The sequence below is a fragment of the Chlorocebus sabaeus genome, chromosome 20 (assembly GCF_047675955.1).
Source record: "Chlorocebus sabaeus isolate Y175 chromosome 20, mChlSab1.0.hap1, whole genome shotgun sequence".
In the NCBI taxonomy this organism is placed as follows: Eukaryota; Metazoa; Chordata; class Mammalia; order Primates; family Cercopithecidae; genus Chlorocebus; species Chlorocebus sabaeus.
The window spans coordinates 74,913,318-74,935,017 of record NC_132923.1 but is presented as its reverse complement, the minus strand read 5'-3'; the positions used below and the strand labels follow the sequence as shown (position 1 = coordinate 74,935,017).

The window sequence follows — 21,700 nt, the reverse complement described above, 5'->3', positions numbered from 1 at the left end:
AGTGAGCTGAGATTGTGCCACTGCACTCCAGTCTGGGCGACAGAGCAAGACTCCATCTCAAAAAAAAAAAAAAAAAAAAAAAATTAGCCTGTTGTGATAGCATGCACCTGTAGTCCCAGCTACTAGAGAGGCTAAGGTGAGAGAATCATTTAAGGCTGGAAGGTTGAGGCGGCAGTGAGCTATAATTGTGCCACTGCACTCCAGCCTGGGTGACATAGTGAGACCCTATCTCAAAAAAAAAAAAAAAAATGCATGTTACTTAGATAACTAGACGGTGTTAATGGATCAAGGCAAGGGGGAAAAAATATGTGTATATATATATATAAAATGTATATAAGACATATGACATTTATATTATATATTACTACATTCATATTACATGAAACTGAAGAGAATTTTCTTTGCTTGTGGAATATGCAGATGCCATAAAGGGGGTGATTAAATATAGTCTGTGGAGATGGTGGAGGGAGAAGAGGACATTGCACATTTAGAATCACCTTGGATAGTTTGATAGGAGGAAGCTCATCTGGTCCACTGAGATAGGTGCCAGGAAGGAAAAGAAGGTCTGGTTGTAGGTACTTTTTATAGCTTGGGAGCAGGAATCCAAAGAGATTCTCGTCCAATGATGATGTTTGTTTGTTTGTTTCTCTCACTTAGGGAGAAGATTATTTACTACTAAGAGTGATGAAGTGCTAATAAAGTGGGCATTAAAAGGAGAGGTGTTGGAGCAGAGATTAGCTTTTGAAAGAGTGGTAGGGGAGTAACTACCTAGTGGTAGGGAGTTTTGAAAAATGTTTACCCTCTTTTTCCAACGCCCCCAGGAGTGAGAGAATGAGCTTCACCCACTTGAGTGTGGTATATTTGGCAGAGAACCAGAGCTGTTGAAGAGGAGGCTCAGAGAACGTTCAGTGAAGAGGTCAGGGCATGGATAGTTTGTTTACAATTCTAGCAGATTCCATGCAGCGTGATGGATGATGTACATGGCAGGTCTTCGGGTGCGACGTGACAAAGGAAGCACATTTGAAGGAAAACCTAGAAAGGTGTGGCATTGTGAGTAGGGAGATAAGAAGTGCACAAAGGAGTTGGAGCTTTCGGCAAAGCGTAACAGGGATGAGATAGGGTGAGCTTAATTGGCTTTAAATGTTTTTATTAAAACCTTAATCCAACTGTGATTTTTGTGTTGACATGGGAGATATTTTACATTTAGATGATGTGCATCTCTCTGTTCAGCAACCTGAAATTTTACCCAAAGTTTTAGGTAGAAACTTCATAAAAGTTGTTCTCTGTGCTTCTGCATAGCCCATATCTGAGTGGAAGGAAGGGATACAGAAAGGCCCAACAGCTTTCTACTCTGCAAATGCCAGGTCGGTGTGCAGAGGGAGAGTGCTGCCGGGTCTGGTTTCCTAATGTGATATCCGGTGCAGCCTCTGGAGGAACACACAGTGATAAATAAGCAGTGGATTTGTTTCCTTAGGACAGATGCCTGAAAGTGGAAAAGTTAGAAACATATTTTATGGCTTTTTATATAGTCAAATTTTTTTTCTTCTTTTTATTTTTGAGACAGAGTCTTACTCTGTTGCCCAGGCTGGAGTGTAGTGGCGCCATCTCAGCTCACTGCAACCTCTGCTTCCCAGGTTCACACCATCCTCCCACCTCAGCCTCCTGAGTAGCTGGGATGACAGGCATGTGCCACCAAGCATGGCTAATGTTTGTACTTTTTTTTTTTTTTTTTTTTCTTTTTTGTAGAGATGGTGTTTCGCCATGTTGGCCAGGCCGATCTGAAACTCCTGGGCTTAAGCAATCTGCCTACCTTGACCTCCCAAATTGTTCAGATTATTTTTCCATGAGACACCATTGTTTTTTAAATTTCTCTTTTGCTTAGTGTGAATAGTTGAATCTGACAGAAGAATGCAGAAATGAGACTGCTTCTCTAAACTGTAGAGCTGTAACTGTAGAATGTGAAGAATCAGAAAAGATCTAAGCAAACTTCTAAGACCACCCCTCCTTCCGTGGACAGAAGAGGAAGTGGAGCATCAGTTGTTCTTACTAAATTTGACCCCAGCTTCAGAGAGGGAAGATATGCTTTGTTCTTATCCCATTGCTTTTTCTTTTAAAGTGAGTATTTGACAAGCCGATTTCTTATGCAGGCACGGGCATTTAAGGACTCCAACCTAACCTTGTCTTAGGAGATTAGTCTTGCACTTGAAAGTTGTTTTTTAAGCTTGTTATTGGAGATTTAGGGTATATTTAAATCCCAGCAGGTTCCAGAAGAGTTCCTGTAAATCATATTCCTTCTTTTAATCTTTAAGGTATGCCCCATGGAGTTAGGTTCATAGGTGAATATTTATTGCCACTCAGGAGCCTGCCTGAGTAATGCATAGATTATTTTAGATGATAGTCTTTCAGATAATCAGGGTGTCATGAAGTGCTAAATGGTATTTTACAGTTTCTTCCTTGCATTAATTTTTGTATACGACCCAGCAGAGTTGTGTGTCTGTGTGCCTGCACATGCAACCATGTGTGTGAGTGCCCCAAGGGTAAGTATCAAATGGTTGTGATGTTTTATCTACACTGCACTTTTGCACTAACTTCTCCTTACCTTAGGAGGCAGGACTGGTATTAAGAGTTCAGGTGCCCCTTGAAAGTAGAGGTCTCTAGAAAGGGGACAATGGGCAAGTAGCGTATAATTCTGTGGAAGGAATTCAGGTGCTCTGGTTCAGAGCACAGTAGTCCCTTCTTATCCTCAGGGGATATGTTCCAAGACCCCCACTGGGTGCCTGAAACCACAGACATTACCAAGCCCTATATATGCTGTCTTTTTTGTACATGCATACCTATGATGAAGTTTAATTTATAAATTACATACAGTAAGAGATTAACAACAATAACTAGTAATCAAATGGATCAGTACTGCAGCAGTTGATCTGATAACTGAGATGGCTACTGAGTGACTTCTGGGCAGGCAGCATATATAGCGTATGGATATTCTGGACAAAGAGATGATTCACATCCCAGGCTGGACAGCAAGATATTTCTTCATGCTACTCTGAATGGCATGCAATTTAAAACCTATGAATTGTTTATTTCTGAAATTTTCCGTTTACCATTTTTGCCATTACTGTAGTTGATCACAGATAACTGATAGCAAGGAAAGCAAAACTACAGAAAGCAAAACCTCAGCTGAGTGGAGGGGACTACTGTATCCTTCTTTGTTCCTGAGGTCACTTGAGATCGTGTTTTCAGACCTCGCCTGGTTTCAGTCTTTTTCTTCCTCATCTCTGTTATTTTGGGCTGTTTAAAGACCTATGGGTGCCCCTAGTGGGGACGTGGGTATTTCTCAGACAACAGGAGGTCTGTGGTATGGATATATTATGAGTGCTATTCATATCTTTCTTCTGCTGTTTATGCCTGTATGACCCTGAAAGGATTTCCTTTGTATCTGTCTTTTCTCACCTGTAAAGTAGGTAGTTCTGTAGACTGAATAAGTATTCATACAGGCCAGGCATGGTGGCTCACGCCTGTAATCCCAGCACTTCACGTGGCCAAGGTGGGAGAATCGCTTGAGGCCAGGAGTTCAAGACAAGCCTGGGCAACATAGTGAGAACCTGCAGCTACAAAAAAATAAAAAGTAAGCCTGGTATGTTGGTGCATGCCTGTAGTTCTAACTATTCTGGGGGCTTGGGTGGGAGGATCTCTTGAGCCCAGCAGTTCGAGGTTACAGCAAGCTATGATTACACCGCTGTACTCCAGCCTGGCAAACACAGTGAGACCTGGTTGCTTTTTTTTTTTTTTTTTCGTCTTCTCTTCTTCTTTGAGACAAGTTCTTGCTTTGTCACCCAGTCTGGAGTGCAGTGGTGTGATCACAGCTCACTGCAGCCTTGACCTCCCAGGTTCAAGCAATCTGCCCACCTCAGCCTCCCAAGTAGCTGGGATCACAGGCACCTGCCACAATGACTGGCTAATTTTTTTATTTTCTGTAGAGACAAGATCTCACTATGTTACCCAGGCTGGTCTAAACTCCTGGCCTCAAGCAATCCTCCTACCTCAGCCTCCCACAGTGCTGGGATTACAGGTGCGAGCCATAGCACCTGGCCTATTATTTTTTTTAAAGTGTATGTAAAACATTTATACAATTTTATTTGTCAGCTATAAGTCAATAAAGCTGGGAAAGGATGCATTTAACAAGCTTAATATAACAACCTTGCCAATAGTAAATGTTTAATAGCAGGTTTGCCGTGATGTTGGTGGCAGTGACAATGATAGGCTCATGGGCCCTGACGTATACCCAGGGTAGTATCCATTGTTGCTGGGTTTATTAAAATACTCAAGGAGGTTGTTGATTTAAAAAAAAAAAGTAATAGGATCAAATCACAGTAAAGCAATGTGTCAGAGGCTGATGTCTGGGAAGATGGTGAACTTTAGAAGAAAGACATATTTAAAATGGAAAAATAAATCATGTTGTAGATGTAATAGGATGCAAATGAGTAGAAATGGCTTCAGGTATTAGATACTTTGTTAGGAATAGTGGGAGGAGAAATAGGAGGCTGGGTGTCATAGTTGGGGAAAAGATTAACTGAGTTAATGTGATATTTTAATTTCCCAACACGGTGCCTGGCATTTAGTGCCTTCTACATAAATGGTGAATATTTAATACGTTTACGTTTGAATTAAACTGCCAGAACTTACATGTAAATTCAGAACATCAGGAGGAAAAGGGAGAGAATGAATATTTGCATTTCAGAGAGAAGGCTACTCTGGTATGTGAGTTGGAAGAAAAAAAGGGGGTGTTTGTGGGAGTTTATGGCCTCGAGCATGTGACACTTCCCGGTTCTTACAGTGCTGTTGCTGCAGTGGCCAACACTGCAGATGAAGGCGAATGTGAACAATTAGGACAAGAGGTACATGGAAATACTACGCTAATACCTTCGAAAATATAATTAGATCTTTGATTGCTAATCCAGGCTCTACAGAAGGCCAAAAGAGACGTAATGTTCTAGAAGCAACTTACCCTGTATGGCTTGAACTTCTGTTTCTTAAGGAAACTCTTAAACACAATTTTACATATTAATAAAACGCACACATTTTAAGGTACAGTCTACTAAGTCATGTATCCATTCATGTTATATACACTCCAATGAAGATAAGGAACATTTCCATCACCCAGAAAGTCCTCCCACCCCTTTGTGTGTCTTGCACCAGGCAACCACTAATCTTATTTCCAACACTGTAAATTAGTTTTTCATATTCTAGAACACATGTACATGTAGTCATACAGTAAGTACTTTTTTTGTGTCTACCTTCTTTTACTCAGGACAATGTGTCAATGTTAATGTAAGGGAATGCCTAATTCTTTATATACTGGTGTCAGGTAATAATTTGCTCTGCAACTTCAAAATCATTGTGGAACATCTGTACAAATAACCCTACTAGTTTAGAAAACAATAGTGCCTATTCTTTCTGGTTCCAGTTGCTCATATTCCCTGTGGTATATCATAGAATATTGCCATATAAAATGTGTATTTAAAGAGGAAAAAGAAATTGTGAGATTACTTAGTCACAATTGGAGCTCTCCCTGCTTCCATCCTTTTTGGGTGCTGAGTTTACTTGACCTTCATTTTGCTTAGTATGTAGAAATTTTATGTGAAAATAAGTACTACTGAAGAGGAAAGGTCACCTTGGCTGTCTGGAGTCATCAGATTTTGTATGATGAACATTTTATTTGCAAAGAGTTTGTATATCGTGAAGAAGTCTTACCATTAATATCTGCTTGTTTGCTCACGGGGTACTCTATCTCCACCCACCCCCCCAAATCTGTAAAGAATTATAACTTCAGGCATTTGTGAGAAAGACCTGAAACAAAACACATTGTTTCAATCGGATGGTTAATTCCTTTGGGGAAAAATTTGGTTATAAATCTCTGGTTGAAGGTAAGAGGCAAAAGTTCAGTTCATTTTTAAGACTTTATTTCTTTAAAGCAGTTTTTGATTCACAGCAAAATTGAGAAGAAAGTGCAGAGAGGAGATATCCTGTATACCCCCTACCCCCACATGCATAGCCTCCCCTATTGTCAGTGTAGCCCACCAGGGTGGAACGTTTGTTACAATTGATAATATTGGTAAACTGACACATCATCTTCACCCAGAGTCCATAGTTTAGGTTAGGTTTTACTCTTGGTGTTGTATGTTCTGTAGGTTTGGAAAGTTCTTTTATTTTAAGATTTGAGTTTCTAACTGATTGAGCTATTGATCATACTTAATCACAGTGCAAATTATAAAATTTGAAGTTAGAAATTCCTTGTTAAAATTTCAAATATGTTTGTGCAAATTTACATCTTAATATGTACAGTAAGAATATTTCACTTGCTCAGTTAAATTTTAATTTGGGTTAAAAGGTACATGTGTTCATCAGTGTAAAGTGACTACATTAATTTGTTTAATTGCTCATCTCCTGTGACTGTACTTCTGAAACTACTCACACTATCTAGATAAGCTTTCACAATTTTCATCTCTTGTTAGGTATGAACTAGTCTGAATAAAATGTGTGTATACAAAAACCTAGAAGAAAGGTTATATGCTCTGAGTTTCTTCCAACAGAGTAATCATTTTGTGATATACTTTGTCAAAGAAATCTAAAATTGTTCATATTCTAGAGTGGTTTCCCCCACCCCTTCTCCTAAGTTGTATATGAGAGTCAGCAGTTTAGGAAATGTTTAGTTTTTACTTTTTAAAATTAAGAAACAAATAGCCCATACTATTTGTTGAGGGTTGGTTTCCCTTCTATTTTAGGGTGTTTTTGTTTCGTTGTGTTTTGTTTTTTTTCCCAGTTAAAGAATTGTGGTGGCTCATGCCCATGATCCCAACACTTTGGGAGGCTGAGGCAGGAGGATTGCTTGAGTCTGGGTGTTTGAAACCAGTCTGGACAACATAATGAGACCCCATATGTACAAAGAGTAAAAAAATTAGCCGGGCATGGTAATGCCTCTGGTCCCAGCCACCTGGTGAGGCTGCAGTGAGCTGTGATTGTGCCACTGCACTCCAGCCTGGGTAACAGAGTGAAACTCTGCTCAAAAAACAAAACAACAAAACAAGAGAAAAAGCACACAAGAATTTAATGCCTACGATGATAGCATAAAGGTGTCATGGTGAAATGCTTGTCTTTTTTTTCCCCTTAATGCCTATATGATTTGGGGTACATGAAAGTGGAAAATGGAGAGGAGGAAGGTTTGTATTGTTTTAGGTTTTGTTTTGAATCTTATTGCAATTAATATTTAACAGAAGGCTGGGCATGGTGGCTCAGGCCTGTAATCCCAGCACTTTGGGAGGCTGAGGTGGGCGGATCACCTGAGGTTGGGAGTTCGAGACCAGCCTGACCAACATGGAGAAACCCCATCTCTACTAAAAATATAAAATTAGCCGGACATGGTGGCACTTGCCTGTAATCGCAGCTACTCGGGATGCTGAGGCAGGAGAATAGCTTGAACCTGGGAGGTGGAGGTTGCAGTAAGCCAAGATTGCGCCATTGCACTCCAGCATGGGCAACAAGACCGAAACTGTCTCAAAAAAAACAACAACAACAAAAAACAAACAAACAAAAAACAAAAAAACCCCACAGAGAATTCTAAAATACAGCGGAGCATGAAGATATTCCTTGCAGTAATGTCCATGTTCTAAAAGACAAGATACAATCTGATATGGTTTGACTCTGTATCTCTACCCAAATCTCATCTCAAATTGTAATCCCCGTGTGTCAGGGGAGGGACCTCGTGGGAGGTGATTGGATTATGGGGGTGGTTTCCCCATGCTGTTCTTATGATAGTGAGGGAGTTCTCACAAGATCTGATGATGTAAAAGTAGCAGTTTCCTCTACGCTCCCTGTCTCTTTCCTGCCAACATGTAAGATGTGCCTTCCTTCCCCTTTGCCTTCCACCATGATTGTAAGTTTCCTGAGGCCTCCCCAGCCATGTGGAACTGTGAGTAAATTAAAGCTCTTTTCTTTATAAATTACCCAGTCTCAGGTAGTATCTTTATACAGTGTGATAATGGACTAATATAGAGAATTGGTCCCAGCAGAGTGAAGTACTGCTATAAAGATAACCTGAAAATGTAGAAGTGACTTTGGAACTGCCTAATAGGGAGAGGTTGGAATGATTTGGAGGGCTCAGAAGCAGACAGGAAGATGTGGGAAAATTTGGAACTTCCTAGAGACTTGTTGAATACTTTTGACCAAAATGCTGATGGTGATATGGACAATGAAGTCCAGGCTGGGTTGGTCTCAGATGAAGATGAGGAATTTATTGGGAAGTGGAGCAAAGGTCACTCTTGCTATGCTTTAGCAAAAAGACTGGCAGCATTTTGCCCATGCCTTAGAGATCTGTGGAACTTTGAACTTGAGAGAGATGATTTAGGGTATCTGGCGGAAGAAATTTCTAAGCAGCAAAGCATTGAAGAGGTGACCTGGCTTTTTCTGAAAGCATTGAATCATATGTGTTCACAAAGAGATGGTTTGAAATTGGAACTTATATTTAAAAAGGAAGCAGAGCATAAAGGTGTAGAAAATTTGCAGCCTGACCATGGGGTAGAAAAGAAAAACCCATTTTCTGGGGAGGAATTCAATCTAGCTGCAGAAATTTGCATAAGTAACAAGGAACTGAATGTTAATAGCCAAGACAATGGGGAAAATATCTCTAGGGCATGTCAGAGATCTTTGTGCAGCCCCTCCCACCACAATCCGGGAGGCCTAGGAGTGAAAAATGGTTTCCCGGGCTAGGCCTAAGGCCCTGCTACTCTGTGCAGCCTTGTTACTTTGTACCCTGCATTCCAGCTGCTCCAGCTCCAGCTGTGGCTAAAAGGGGCCAAGGTACAGCTCGGGCTCTTGCTTCAGAGGGTACAAGCTCCAAGCCTTGGCAGTATCCATGTGGTGGGGGCCTGAGGGTGCACAGAAGACAAGAGTTGAGCTTTGGGAGCCTCTGCCTAGATTTCAGAGGATATATGAAAATGTCTGGATGTCCAGGCAGAAGTCAGCTCAGGGGCAGAGCCCTCATGGAGAATCTCTACCAGGGCAATGCAGAGGAGAAATGTGGGGTTGAAGCCCCCAAATGGAGTCCCCATGGGGGCACTGCCTTGTGGAGCAGTGAGAAGAGGACCATCATCTTCCAGACCCCAGAATGGTATCTCCACTGGCAGCTTGCACATGCAGCTGGAAAAGCTGCAGGCACTCACCTCCAGCTTGTGAAAGCAACCATGGGGTCTGTACCCTGCAGAGCCACAGGGGTGGAGCTTCCCAAGGCCTTGGGAACCCACCCCTTGCATCAGTGTTTCTTGGATGTGAGACATGGAGTCAAGGGAGATCATTTTGGAGCTTTAAGATTTAATGACTATGACCAGGCGGTAGCTCAGGCCTGTAATCCCAGGACTTTGAGGGGCTGAGGCAGGCAAATCACCTGAGGTCAGAAGTTTGAAACCAGCCTGACCAATGTAGTGAAACCCTGTCTGTACTAAAAATACAAAAATTAGCCAGGTGTGGTGGTGCACACCTGAAAGCCCAGCTACTTGGGAGGCTGAGTCAGGAGAATTGCTTGAACTGGGAGGTGGAGGTTGCAGTGAGCCAAGATTGTGCCACTGCACTCCATCCTGGGCGACAGAGGAAGACTCCATCTCAAAAAAAAAAAAAAAAAAAAATTAATGACTACCCCACTAGGTTTTGGACATACATGCGGCCTGTGGCCCCTTTGTTTTGGCCAATTTCTCCCATTTTGGAGAACATTAAGAATGAAAACATTTACCCAATGCCTGTACCCCCATTGTATCTTGGGAATAACTAACTTGTTTTTGATTTTACAAGCTTCTAGGTAGAAAGGACTTGGCTTGTCTGAGATGAGACTTTGGACTTGGACTTTTGGGTTAATGCTTAAAGGAGTTAAGACTTTAGGAGACTGTTGGGAAGGCATGATTGCTTTTGAAATGTGAAAAGGACATGAGAGTTGAAAGGGGCCAAGGTGGAATGTCATGGTTTGGCTCCGTGTACCCACCCAAATTTCATCTCAAATCGTATTTCCCATGTGTCAGGTGAGGGACCTGGTGGGAGGTGATTGGATCATAGGCGAAGTTTTCACATGTTGTTCTCATGAGAGTGAGGGAGTTCTCATGAGATCTGATGATTTAAAAATGGCAGTTTCCCCTGTGCACTCTCTCTCTCCTGCTGCCATGTATACCTTCCTTCCCCTTACCTTCTGCTATGATTGTAAGTTTCCTGAAGCTTCCCCAGCCATGTGAAGCTGTTAGTCAATTAAACCTCATTTCTTTTTAAATTATCCAGTCTCAGGTAGTATCTTCATAGCAGTGTGAAAATGGACTAATACACAATCTAAGTGCATCATATATTGAGATAGCAGATAAATTACATCAATACAATGGCTTATTAAGGTACTAGTAAATAAAAAATGATGAAGATTATGATACTGTGTGGGTAGATTTTTGTTATAAGTTCAAGTGAAAAAATTTATAGAGGAAATGAATATTGGTTGAGCCTCAGTTAATATGTAATTTAATCCTTGTTATTATTACATAAGATCATCAAAATAGGACAGTTGGTGCTATGATTACAGTTATCTAATGATAATCTAGTTGCAAAGAACAAGAATGTGATAGGTTAAAGTGAAAACAGTTTACTTGAATTGGTGGAACTGTGGGTGCATCATTGAGGGATTACAGTTACATACTCATAAACAGAAACCCCATTTAGTGTGACTTAACCAAATAAAGGCAAGTTTTTTTCATGTGAAAAGTCTGAAGAAGGTGGTCTTAGGATGGTGTGGTGCTGTTGTCATCAGGGTCTTAAACACCTTCGTCCTTTCTGCTCTGCTGCCCTTAATGTATGACCTTACTCCGCATTGTTTCTGTATGATTTGAAGATGAATGTTTTACCACCAATATCACCTGTGAATTCTAGGCAAGAAGAAGGGGAGGGCACAGAGCAAAAGGCTCCTGCTGGCTGATTCTCCTTCCTTTTAATGAGTTTTCCTGGAAGTCTCATCTAGGTACTTTTGGTTCCATATCACTGATCAGCAGTGTGGCACACAGTTCCCATTAGCTGAAAGAAAGTCCAAAAAAAAAAAAAGTCCAGAAAATGTATTTTTTTCAAACCTGGGCATAGTGCCACCTAGAATAGAAGAGGGGTTATGTATTTATGGAAGAAGGGGAGAAAAAGACATTAGAAAGTAACCAGCAAGTGTCTGCCAAGTTATTTTCCCCTGAATGCTGTGATGCTTTTAATCATAAAAATTAGACTGACTAAGGTAAGAAAGACATCTGGTAGTGGGCGAGATGTAACGATCCTAATTTCTTAACTGATATTTGGCTTGTCTAGATCCTTTCAGCCTTCTCCTTTTCACATGGCCTTACAATGGTTTTATCCTAGATACTAAGTCTCTAGAGGGCCAAGAAGGTGGAGTTTTGCTGCATTTTATAGGACTTACTTGAAAGTTCAGAGAAAAATGGGAGTATTGAAACTTAGGACTAAAACAGATTTGGATACATGAGGAAAGGTTGTGAGGTTGTATAGTATGCTTAAGCCTTCTCTGAGCTTCAGTTCCTCCTGTGTAAAATATAATGTGATCTGCTGGGCTTACTTTGTAGGTTAGAGGGATTTTTGTTTTTGAGACAGGGTCTTGCTCTGTTGCCCAGCTGGAGAATAGTGGTGTGATTATAGCTCACTACAGCTTTGAACTCCTGATCTCAAATGATCCTCCTGCCCACCCTCCCCAGTCAGTAGCTGGTACTACAGGTGTGCCACCATGCCCAGCTAATTTTTTTTTTTTCTTTTTTAGAGATGGGGTCTCACTGTGTTGTCCAGGTTGGTCTTAAACTCCTGGGCTCAAGTGATCTTCCTGCCTTAACCTCCCAAAGCCCTGGGATTACAGCCATGAGCCACCACACCTGGCCAAGGGTTTTTATGAAAATGAAGTGGAGGAGATAGCACCTAGGTTTTTGTGTAGAGTAATACAATTTACAACATCAGACTGATTTCATTTAGTGGTCCAAAGCCACACACCTATTTCATGGTATAAGTTAGACTTGAGCTTAGGACTCCTGATTTCTCTTCCAGATAATATACTGCACTGTCTCTTCACTATTGCATTAATCTCATAACTAAATACTCTGTAACTCAGCATTTTACGTTATCCAGTTCAGCAGTTCTTTTTTTTTTATTTTGAAACAGGGTCTTGCTTTGTCACCTAGGCGGAAGTGCAGTGGCACAAACATGACTCACTGCAGTCTTGACCTTCCAGGCTCAAGCAATCTTCCAGCCTCAGCCTCCCAAGTAGCTGGGACTACAGGCATGTGCCACCAGGCACAGCTGATTTTTTTGTAGAGACCAGGTTTCACCATGTTCAGTTCAGTAGTTCTATACTAACTTAACTTGCTGGATGAAAAGTGGTGGTAGGTGGGAAGCAGTGAGGATCATTTTAGATGATATAAGTAACGGAAAAGTTCCCTATAAGTATGCAAAATATTCATGGGATACAAATGACAGGGGAAATATTTAGGGCTAGAAAGACGGATCATATTGACCTGTTCATGTTGATTTATACTTGATACATATGATACTTGTCGATTTCTGTGTTTTAGCTGGTCAAACAATACCAAGTTTTAAGAAATACATTTTATAACATTTTACATATTGATAGAGAAACAAATTTGAAATTGCACAAATCAAACACAAACTTTTAGCATCTAGAGTGTCACCAATAAAAGTATTTATAATAATTATGTGATTTTCTAATGCTGGGTGGGGATTAGTTAAGTTGAATGTTAAAGCAATATATTTTTGCTTTGCATATTTATTGATGTAAATATTTTAAAAACTTAAAAATTGAGAATCATTTAACTACCTAGAGATTTTACAATTTCAAAACTTTCCAAGGACCTTAATAATGAATGTGCCTTAAAATTGTGTGCATTTTTTTCTTTCTCCCTCTGTAGTGAGTTACCTGAGAGAGAAGAGGGCGAAGGAGAAGAAACTCCAAATTTTAGCCACTGGGGTCCACCAAGAATGTATGTGGATGACATTACTGGCTTTCTCCATAGGAGCACAACCAGTTACTCTTTTCTTTAACTTAACAGAGCATCATTTAGTCCTACTCTAATGATTGAAAAATTGTGATAATTCACCTGTAAGCTGGTCTACATTTTAGTTTCATTTTATCTTATCTAGAGATTTTTAGCCGAACGAAACGACTATAACTAACATTAGGAACATCTTTGATCCTCTTTCAGAGAAAGCAACGTAGAAATGTCCATCTAACAGGTATAGTTTATCACTATGTCCTTAAGCAAGTTGGGTAAAGCTGCCTTGAATGCAGTAAAGCTTTCTTTTTTGGTAAACAACAATAACAGTAGTTGAGGCTTCTAGTATGTATCAGTTTATCTCTACCTTCCTCCCCTGGTGGAGAGTCCATGTTTGTGCTAACAGAATGTGTGGAAAACCCATCTTCCCTTGGATGTGGGGGAAGTTTTAAGTACTCACCAGCTGCTGTAATTTTAAGTCCTCACCAGGGCTGCACTTTAAGATGATGAAAGTCTCCCTTTAGCTGCTCTCTCTATTCCGTATCTATTATTAATTCCACCACCTCCACCCAAACTGGTTCTTTTCTTGTAATTGAAATCTGAATTTGTCTTAAAACATTTAAGAGTTGTTTTCTGAGTTATGTTTTTAATGAGTTAATTAGTGGCTGCAGTGCAAAACCTATAATATTTTGAGGGGAGGAGTTTTCATTTCATACTTTCTTTTAAATAATGACATGGAGGTAGGAAGAAAACAAAACCTTGTGACCTTAGGAGCAGGTAAAATCTGTCCTCTGATTAAAGAACCACAGAGATAAACCTGCTGACTGGGAAAAGCAACTTGGACAATGAGCCACTCAGTGTCAAATTGATTTTATTCTGAAAGTCTATACTTTTTGCCAAAACGATATATGTAGCTTTCTTGATTTTATGTCTTGCCCATTTGTTATTTCTTCAGTCCTTTCTTTGCTTATGTTATGGATATAAATGAAAAGGACTAATCACAGAAAATATATTATGATAGGAGATGGGAACATTAGGGCTTAGCTAAATCTTCACTGAATATTTAGAGTTATATTTATTGTTCTAGAAATCTATGCTTTTCAGAACTGAAGCTTTCACTTGTTATGGATTATTGATAACATTGGAACTGGGTATAATTTGTATAACATTTGTAAAAATATATTTCAAAAATTTATATAAAATATGAGTCACAAGGATATAATACAAATGGAATACTTACAGTCCAACAGATTAAACTTGTTAATGAGTGAGTTTTGTTTTTTTCCTTTATATAGTGTTGAGATTTTTAGAGAACCCAATGTGTCTCTTGGAATCAGTATTGTTGGTGGACAAACTGTTATAAAACGTCTAAAGAATGGAGAGGAACTTAAAGGTATATTCATCAAACAAGTTTTAGAAGACAGTCCAGCAGGGAAAACAAACGCACTTAAAACTGGAGATAAAATACTTGAGGTAAATGATGTTAAAGTACTGTTTTTATTGGAAACATACTGTAAGACAGTGAAATAATCATTTAGCTCGAAGACCTTTCTTTATGTGTTGGGGACCGTGTATGTACAGTCGGTGTGCTCTATTTATATGCCTTAGTTTGTACATTGTATGCACAATTTATGAGTTTCTCAAGTGAGTGGGGGTGGGGGTAAACAAATAAAATGATAAAAGAAAAACGTCAGCTAATTGCAAAAAACACTTTAACAAAGGGCTCTATATAGAACAGGGCAGATGGTAGGCATTATGCTTCTCCCACATTCTTTAACAAGCTATAAATTTTTTTCTTGAAGCTCTAAATTTTATAATTGTGTATTAGTAGAATATCTATGCTTGTTTAGAGAAAGAAATTGACCCTGGAAGGTTGAAGACTCTATTGAAGGAGGAGGATCCATGATTTGCACCTGATATGCTTCGTGGGAGCTAAGTTTTAAAGGCACATCAGGCCGAGCATGGTGACTCATGCCTATAATTCTAGCACTTTGGGAGGCCAAGGCAGGCACATCACTTGAGGTCAGGAGTTTGAGAGCAGCTTGGCCAACATGGTGAAACCCCATCTACTAAAAATACAAAAATTAGCCGGGCATAGTGGCACACGCCTATATTCCCAGCTACTCAGGAGGCTGAGACAGGAGAATCGCTGGAACCCTGGAGGTGGAGGTTGCAGTGAGCCAAGATTGGACTGCCCTCTAGCCTGGGTGATAGAGCGACACTCTTGTCTCAAAGCAGAAAAAAAAAAAGGCACATGAAACCACTGAGAATGCCCTGAGGTGTGAATGTGATACCTTTCTTTGGTATTGGGTTAATTGGGTGACACCATGGTGGTTACCTCTAATCCCATAATCTGCTTGTTCTTGATTCATTCTTTATGATGCTAACCATTAATCATGGTGTTTCACCTCTGATAGAATACAAAGAGCCCTGGATATCATGGGTTGGAGTCGGAGTCTGTCCTTTTTATTTTCTATGTGTTTTTGGACAAATCATTAGACCTATTTATTTTGTTTTCAGATAAAATGGAAATGAGAATTCAAAATTGCTAGCATTATTGTGAGGATTAAACTAAAGAACTACATAAAAGCTGCTCTGTATATACAAATGTTGAGTTATATTTGTGCTGTGCAATGTTTAAAACAATTTTCAAATATACTACTAATATGGCAATGAAGAAAATGACCAAAAGTCCCTTACCTTATGGTGTTTACATGATAGTGGGAATGGGGGAATAGACAATAAAATAAATAAGTATATGTAGAATGTCAGATTGTAATAAGTAGCTAGGGAACAAAATAAAGCAGGGGAGGAGGATAAGGAGCGTCGGGTTCAGGGGGATGGTAAAAGCAATAGTCGCACTTTTAATAGCTTTGTTACGGAAGATGATATTGGGACAAATAGAGGAAATGAGAGAGTCAGCCATGTGGATATGTGGAGGAAGAAAAACATGCAAAAGCTCCGAGGTAGGAGCTTGCCTGGATGTGTTCAAGGAGCAGCAGGAAGTCCAGCAATGATAGCATAGCATGAACAAGCCAGAAGGGGTAAGAGAAAAGGGCTGAGGAGTGGTGGGAAGCCACATCATGTAGAGCCTGAAAGCTCTGGAGGGTCTTCTGCTCTGAATGCAGTGGAGAGTCACTGGAGAATTATGAGCAGGTAAGTATTGTTTCAAGGGAGTATTCTGGCTTCGGGGGCGGGGATGGAAGCAGGGGCCTCAGCCAGAAGGCTGTTGCAGTAACTTAGGAGAGAAAGAATGGCGGCCTGGACCAGAAGGAGGGCAGTCAGGTTGTAGCATATTTTGCAGGTGAATAATAGGACTTACTAACGGAATGGATGCGAATAAAGTGGCAAAGATAATTGAAAAGCTTTTCAACTTGAGAAATTGAAGATGGAATTTCCATTTGCTGAGATGGGGAAGACTGTGGAACAGATTTGGGGAGATACGTTTTAGACATGTTAGGCTAAGATGCCTATTTGACATCCATATAGTGATAGTCATTTAGATAAACAAATAAGGAGTCCCGTATTCTTACTAATTTTTTTGGTCTTTTACCTCAGTTTCAGTTAAAGTTTGTCTCCCACTGTGATTATGGATTTGTTTGCTATTCTTTGTAATTCTGTTGGTTTTGCTGTATTTAGTGGATTTGTTGGTGATTTGCTTTTGACATTATGTAGTTTTCCTCTTTATTCCTATTAGTTACTTTTTACCTTAAATTCTATTTTATTAATATTGGTAACCCTGTTTTATTTTAGTTATTAATTTACATGGTACTTTGCTTTTTTTTTGAAATGGAATCTCTCTCTGTCACCCAGGCTGGAGTGCAGTGGCACTATCTCGGCTCACTGCAGCCTCCATCTCCCAGGTTCAAGCAATTCTCCTGCCTCAGCCTCCTGAGTAGCTGGGATTACAGGCGCCCACTACCTTGCCTGGCTAATTTTTGTATGTTTTGGTAGAGATGGGGTTTTGCCATGTTGTTCAGGCTGATCTCGAACTCCTGACCTCAGGTGATCTGCCTACCTCAGCCTCCCAAAGTGCTGGAATTACAGGCATGAGCAACATATAACTAAATTTTGTTTTTTTAATCCAATCATCTAGAAAATAAGTGAGGTGAATTCACTTTTACTTTGATTACTGATCTATTATAATTTAATTTTTTAATATTTATTTTTGTATTATAGTTTTCTTAATGTATTTTGAAATCATCATAAATTCATAGGAAATTACAAAGTAGTATATGGGGAAGTCCCATGTAACCTTCACTCAGTCACCTCCAATTTTAATATCTTATACAACTATACTATAATAGCAACACCAAGAAAATGACATTGACTCAATCCGTAGTTTATTCAGATTTCACCAGTTATGCATGCATTGATTTGTGTGTGTGTTTGTAGCTCTATACAGTTTTATCACATGTAAAACCTTGCATATGCACCACCACAATTGAGAAACTCAACTGTGTCATCACCACAGAACTCCCTTGCATTACCCTTCTGTATTAGTCCGTTCTCAACTGCTATGAAGAAATACCTGAGAGTGGATAATTTATGAAAGAAAGAGGTTAAATTGACTGACAGTTCCGCATTGCTGGGGAGGCCTCAGGAAACTTATAATCATGGTGGAAAGAGAAGCAGGCACCTTCTTCACTTTCGATTGCCTCTTCCCTTTCTCTCCCATCCCTAACTTCTGACAACCAGGTTTTCTGTTTGTTGATGTCTATAAATATGTTATTTCACTATTATCTCATAAATGCAATTATGCATTATGTGTTTTTTTGAGATTGCCTTTTTTTACTTAGCATAATCTCCTTGAGGTTCTTTCAATTTGTTGTACACATTAATAGTTCATTCCCATGGCTGGGTGAGGTGGCTCACACCTGTAATCCCAGCACTTTGGGAGGCGGAGGCAAGAGAATGGATTGAGTCCAAGAGTTCAAGATTTGCTTGGGCAACATAGTGAGACCCTCTCTCTACAAAAAAACTACCACTTTCTTCCTTTTTGTTGAGTAGTTGTCTTTGGAAATTCAGGCTGCCAAAACAAAATACCATAAACATAGAAATTCCTTTATAGTTTTGAAGGCTGGGAACTCCAAGATCAAGGCATTGGCAGATTCAGTGTCTGGTGGGGACCTGTTTTCTGTGGGGCCAGAGATGCCCTTCTCACTGTGTCCTCACATAGTAGAAGGGATGAGCTAGCTATCTTGCGTCTCTTTTATAAGGCCACTAATCCCATTCTTGAGGGCAGAGCCCTCATGACCTAATCCCTTTGTAAAGACCCTACCTACCTCCTAATACCTTCACCTTAGAGGTTAGGATTTCAAGATACGAATTGTGAAGGACACATAAATTCCAACCATAGCAGTGGCATTTCATAATATGGATGTACCAATTTGTTTAATCATTCACCCAGTGAAAGACACTTGGGTAGTTTTTAATTATTGACTATTACAAATAAATCTGCTCTAAATATTTGTGTACAAATTCCTGAGTGAAAGTAAGTCTACATTTCTCTAGGATAAATACCCAAGGGTGCAATTACTGAGTTTTATGGTAATTTTACTTTTGGTTTTGAAAAGAATTGTCAAACTCTTTTCCAGAGTGACTGGCTATACCGTTTTATATTCACACCCACAGTGTTTAAGTTTCTCCATATTCTTACCAACCTTTTCCTTTACTCTCACACTCAGAACACTAGATGTCACCAGATGTGTAGGAGTTTCCCCCATACACTAAGCAGTTCTCCAGTGGACACCAACTGGATATCTTACCATTCTGTTCAATTCCGATACTATGTATCTGGAGATAATGTCAGATCCCCAGCGGACACCAACTGTCTTATAATTTAATTCAATTCCGATACTATGTACTTGGATATAGCATCAGATCATACAGTTGAGGGCTTGGTCCCACAAGATTGCCCCCATGTCAGACGCCAATCTTAGTAGGTTGTCACCTATACTTCTGACCAGCTGGCTACAAACCAGAATTCCCACATCCCTCCCCCTGAATTTTGTTAATTTACTAGGGCAGCTCAGAGAAACACTTACTTACATTTACTGGTTATACAAAGGTTACAGATGGACAGCCAGATGAAGAGATGCATAGGGCAAAGTGTGAGGAGGAGGGCACAGAGCATCCACACTCTGGGTGTACTACCTCCCACCCTTCCAGCATGTCGACATGTTCAACAACCTAGAAGCTCATCAAATCTTGTTGTTCAAGGGTTTTTACAGAGCTTCATCTCTAGCCCCCACCCTCACTTCTTGGAGATCGTGGGGGAAGTGCAGGGATTCTCTAATCCTTTGGTCTTTCTGTGACTGGCCCCATCCCGAGGATATCTGGGGGATCTACCCTAAGCCACCTCAGTAGCATGAACTCACATGTGAAAGGGGCTGTTAATGCATAACAAAAGACACTCCTACCACTCAGGAAACTCCAAGGGTACTCTGTGACAAGAACAAGGACATTTCATATTATACCACAGGCACACACATCTGTGTCCTCAGCTTCTCATGTGCTCACTTCCTCCTCAGCCTACTCAAGTTCAGTGGTTGGCAGCTCCAACCCCTCCCTTGCATGTGCTTCCTACTCTTGATCCTCTTTCCTTTCACTGAACTTGTCTGGGAGAACCCCCTAGTTAAGTGCAGCTCTGCTTATTCCAGGTCTCTAGCATGGCTGGAAAAATAACCAGCTATGGTATCTGGTCTCATTAGAAGCTCATGAGCACCCCCTTAAGCGGGTCTTTAGTTTTGCCCTGCTGTCCTGTAATTTTCTCCTAGCTGGTTCAGTCTCCAGTTTTTATAAGTGATATGATTTGACTGTGTCCTCACCCAAATCTCATCTTGAATTGTAGTTACCAAAATCCCCACATGTCATGGGAGGGACCCAGTGGGAGGTAATTGAATCATGGGGGTGGTTACCCCCGCTGTGCTGTTCTTGTGATGGTGAGTGAGTTCTTACAAGATCCGATGATTTTATAAGGAACTTTTCACCCTTTTCTTGGCACTTCCCCTTCCTGCCACGTGTTTGCTTCCCCTTCCACTATGATTGTAAGTTTCCTGAAGCCTCCCCAGCCATACAGAACCATGAGATAATTAAACCTCTTTCCTTTATAAATTACCTAGTGTTAGGCAGTTCTTTATAGCAGTGTGAGAACAAACTAATACAACAGGTAACTGTGCCAAACCCCTTATGCCTCTTACCTCAGTCTTGCTCTCAGTTTAAGGTCCTGGTTTCAGGTTTCACTGAGAAAATAGAGGCAGTTAAAGGGAACTTCCCCTGCTTCCAGTGCTCACCAAATCTTTTTTCTAATTGCCTCTGTAACAGCAAAGGAACTACATTTGTGCTTCTATCCAAAGCCAATCTCTCTAACTTGTATGGTAGGAATCATTTCCTCTTGACTACCCAAGGATATTGTCCTTACAGTTGTCATGTCTCTCCTTTATCATCCATTTTTTTCTCTACACTGTATCATTATTGCTGTAATATTTCCTCCTGTCTTAAAAACATCCCACATCCCTCTCCACCCACATTCCTGTTTCCTCGGTCCTCTAATAGCAAAGCAGTCTTCACAAATTGTTAGTATCCATTGAGACCATAGACCATCCCAGCATTTACCAAGGCTTTGTTACATTATAGATTTGAAAACTTAGTTCTGTTAAACATGTTTTGGAAATGCAGAGTGCTCTTGGACATTTATGGGCATGTTAGCAAGTTACATTCTCTGAAATTTCTATAATAAGGAACTGTTTACACTTACTCAAATTTATTGAACACATAAATAATTTTAGTAAAAGAACTTGTGGATGTTTTTTGGTACTTCTTTTTAAACATAATTTGAGAAATGTTCAACTACTCAATTGTGGTAACAGGCGATTTGCTTAAAATATTATGCCTCTCAGCTTAATGGAGAGATGATAAAAGTCCATAGATATTCCCAGCCTCCTTTATCCCACTCGGAATTATGTACTGTGCTCCTGGCAGAGGTGGCAGACATCTTAAGGTTCTGTTATTGACCGAACTACCTGTTTTGGATAATTATATTTAACCAGGGCTGTTTTTATTAATATATTTGACTTATCTGCTTTTGTAAAGGTGAAATGTTACTTTCCTTAAACATGTTCTCCTAAAATAGCCAAGCCTTTTATGGGCCAATCTTATTTTTTTCTTACTGTGGTCTAACTCCTTAGACTCTGGTTGTTCTCATAACTAGGTAATACACATGAACTTTGAATTAACCTATCTGCAATATCTAATGCTGGTCTAATGGAAATAAGTTGCTCCTGTGTTTCAGGTGTCTGGAGTAGATTTGCAGAATGCCTCACACAGCGAAGCAGTTGAGGCCATTAAGAATGCAGGAAACCCTGTGGTGTTCGTTGTTCAGAGCTTGTCATCCACTCCACGAGTAAGTTTTAGTTCATATTTTCAAAAAGTTTAACAATACTCTGGATACCTGCAGACCAAGCTGTGCCCTCTAAATATTTTCCACATATTTTCATTGTACTTCCCAAACTATAGTTAAAGTATGAGCTTCATAAAAATTTAGTCATTAAGTTCCCTTTTTTCCCCTCCAGTTTTGATCTTCTGGTCAAATTGGAGTCATTACAGTGTGCATTGGTTTAAGTTACTGTTCCTGG

The 21,700-nt window shown here is 40.1% G+C and overlaps 1 protein-coding gene across 8 annotated transcripts in view; it reads left to right on the top strand.

Moving 5' to 3' along the window:
• The window catches only part of PATJ (PATJ crumbs cell polarity complex component), a 409,036-nt gene that overhangs the window by 148,595 nt on the left and 238,741 nt on the right, over positions 1-21,700 (top strand). For all 8 annotated transcript variants that reach the window (XM_038000719.2, XM_038000715.2, XM_038000710.2 and 5 more), the window contains 3 exons: positions 12,981-13,052; positions 14,360-14,537; positions 21,358-21,468. In XM_038000719.2, the coding sequence (XP_037856647.2) occupies positions 12,981-13,052; positions 14,360-14,537; positions 21,358-21,468 (361 nt within the window). The remainder of the gene's footprint in view (positions 1-12,980; positions 13,053-14,359; positions 14,538-21,357; positions 21,469-21,700) is intronic.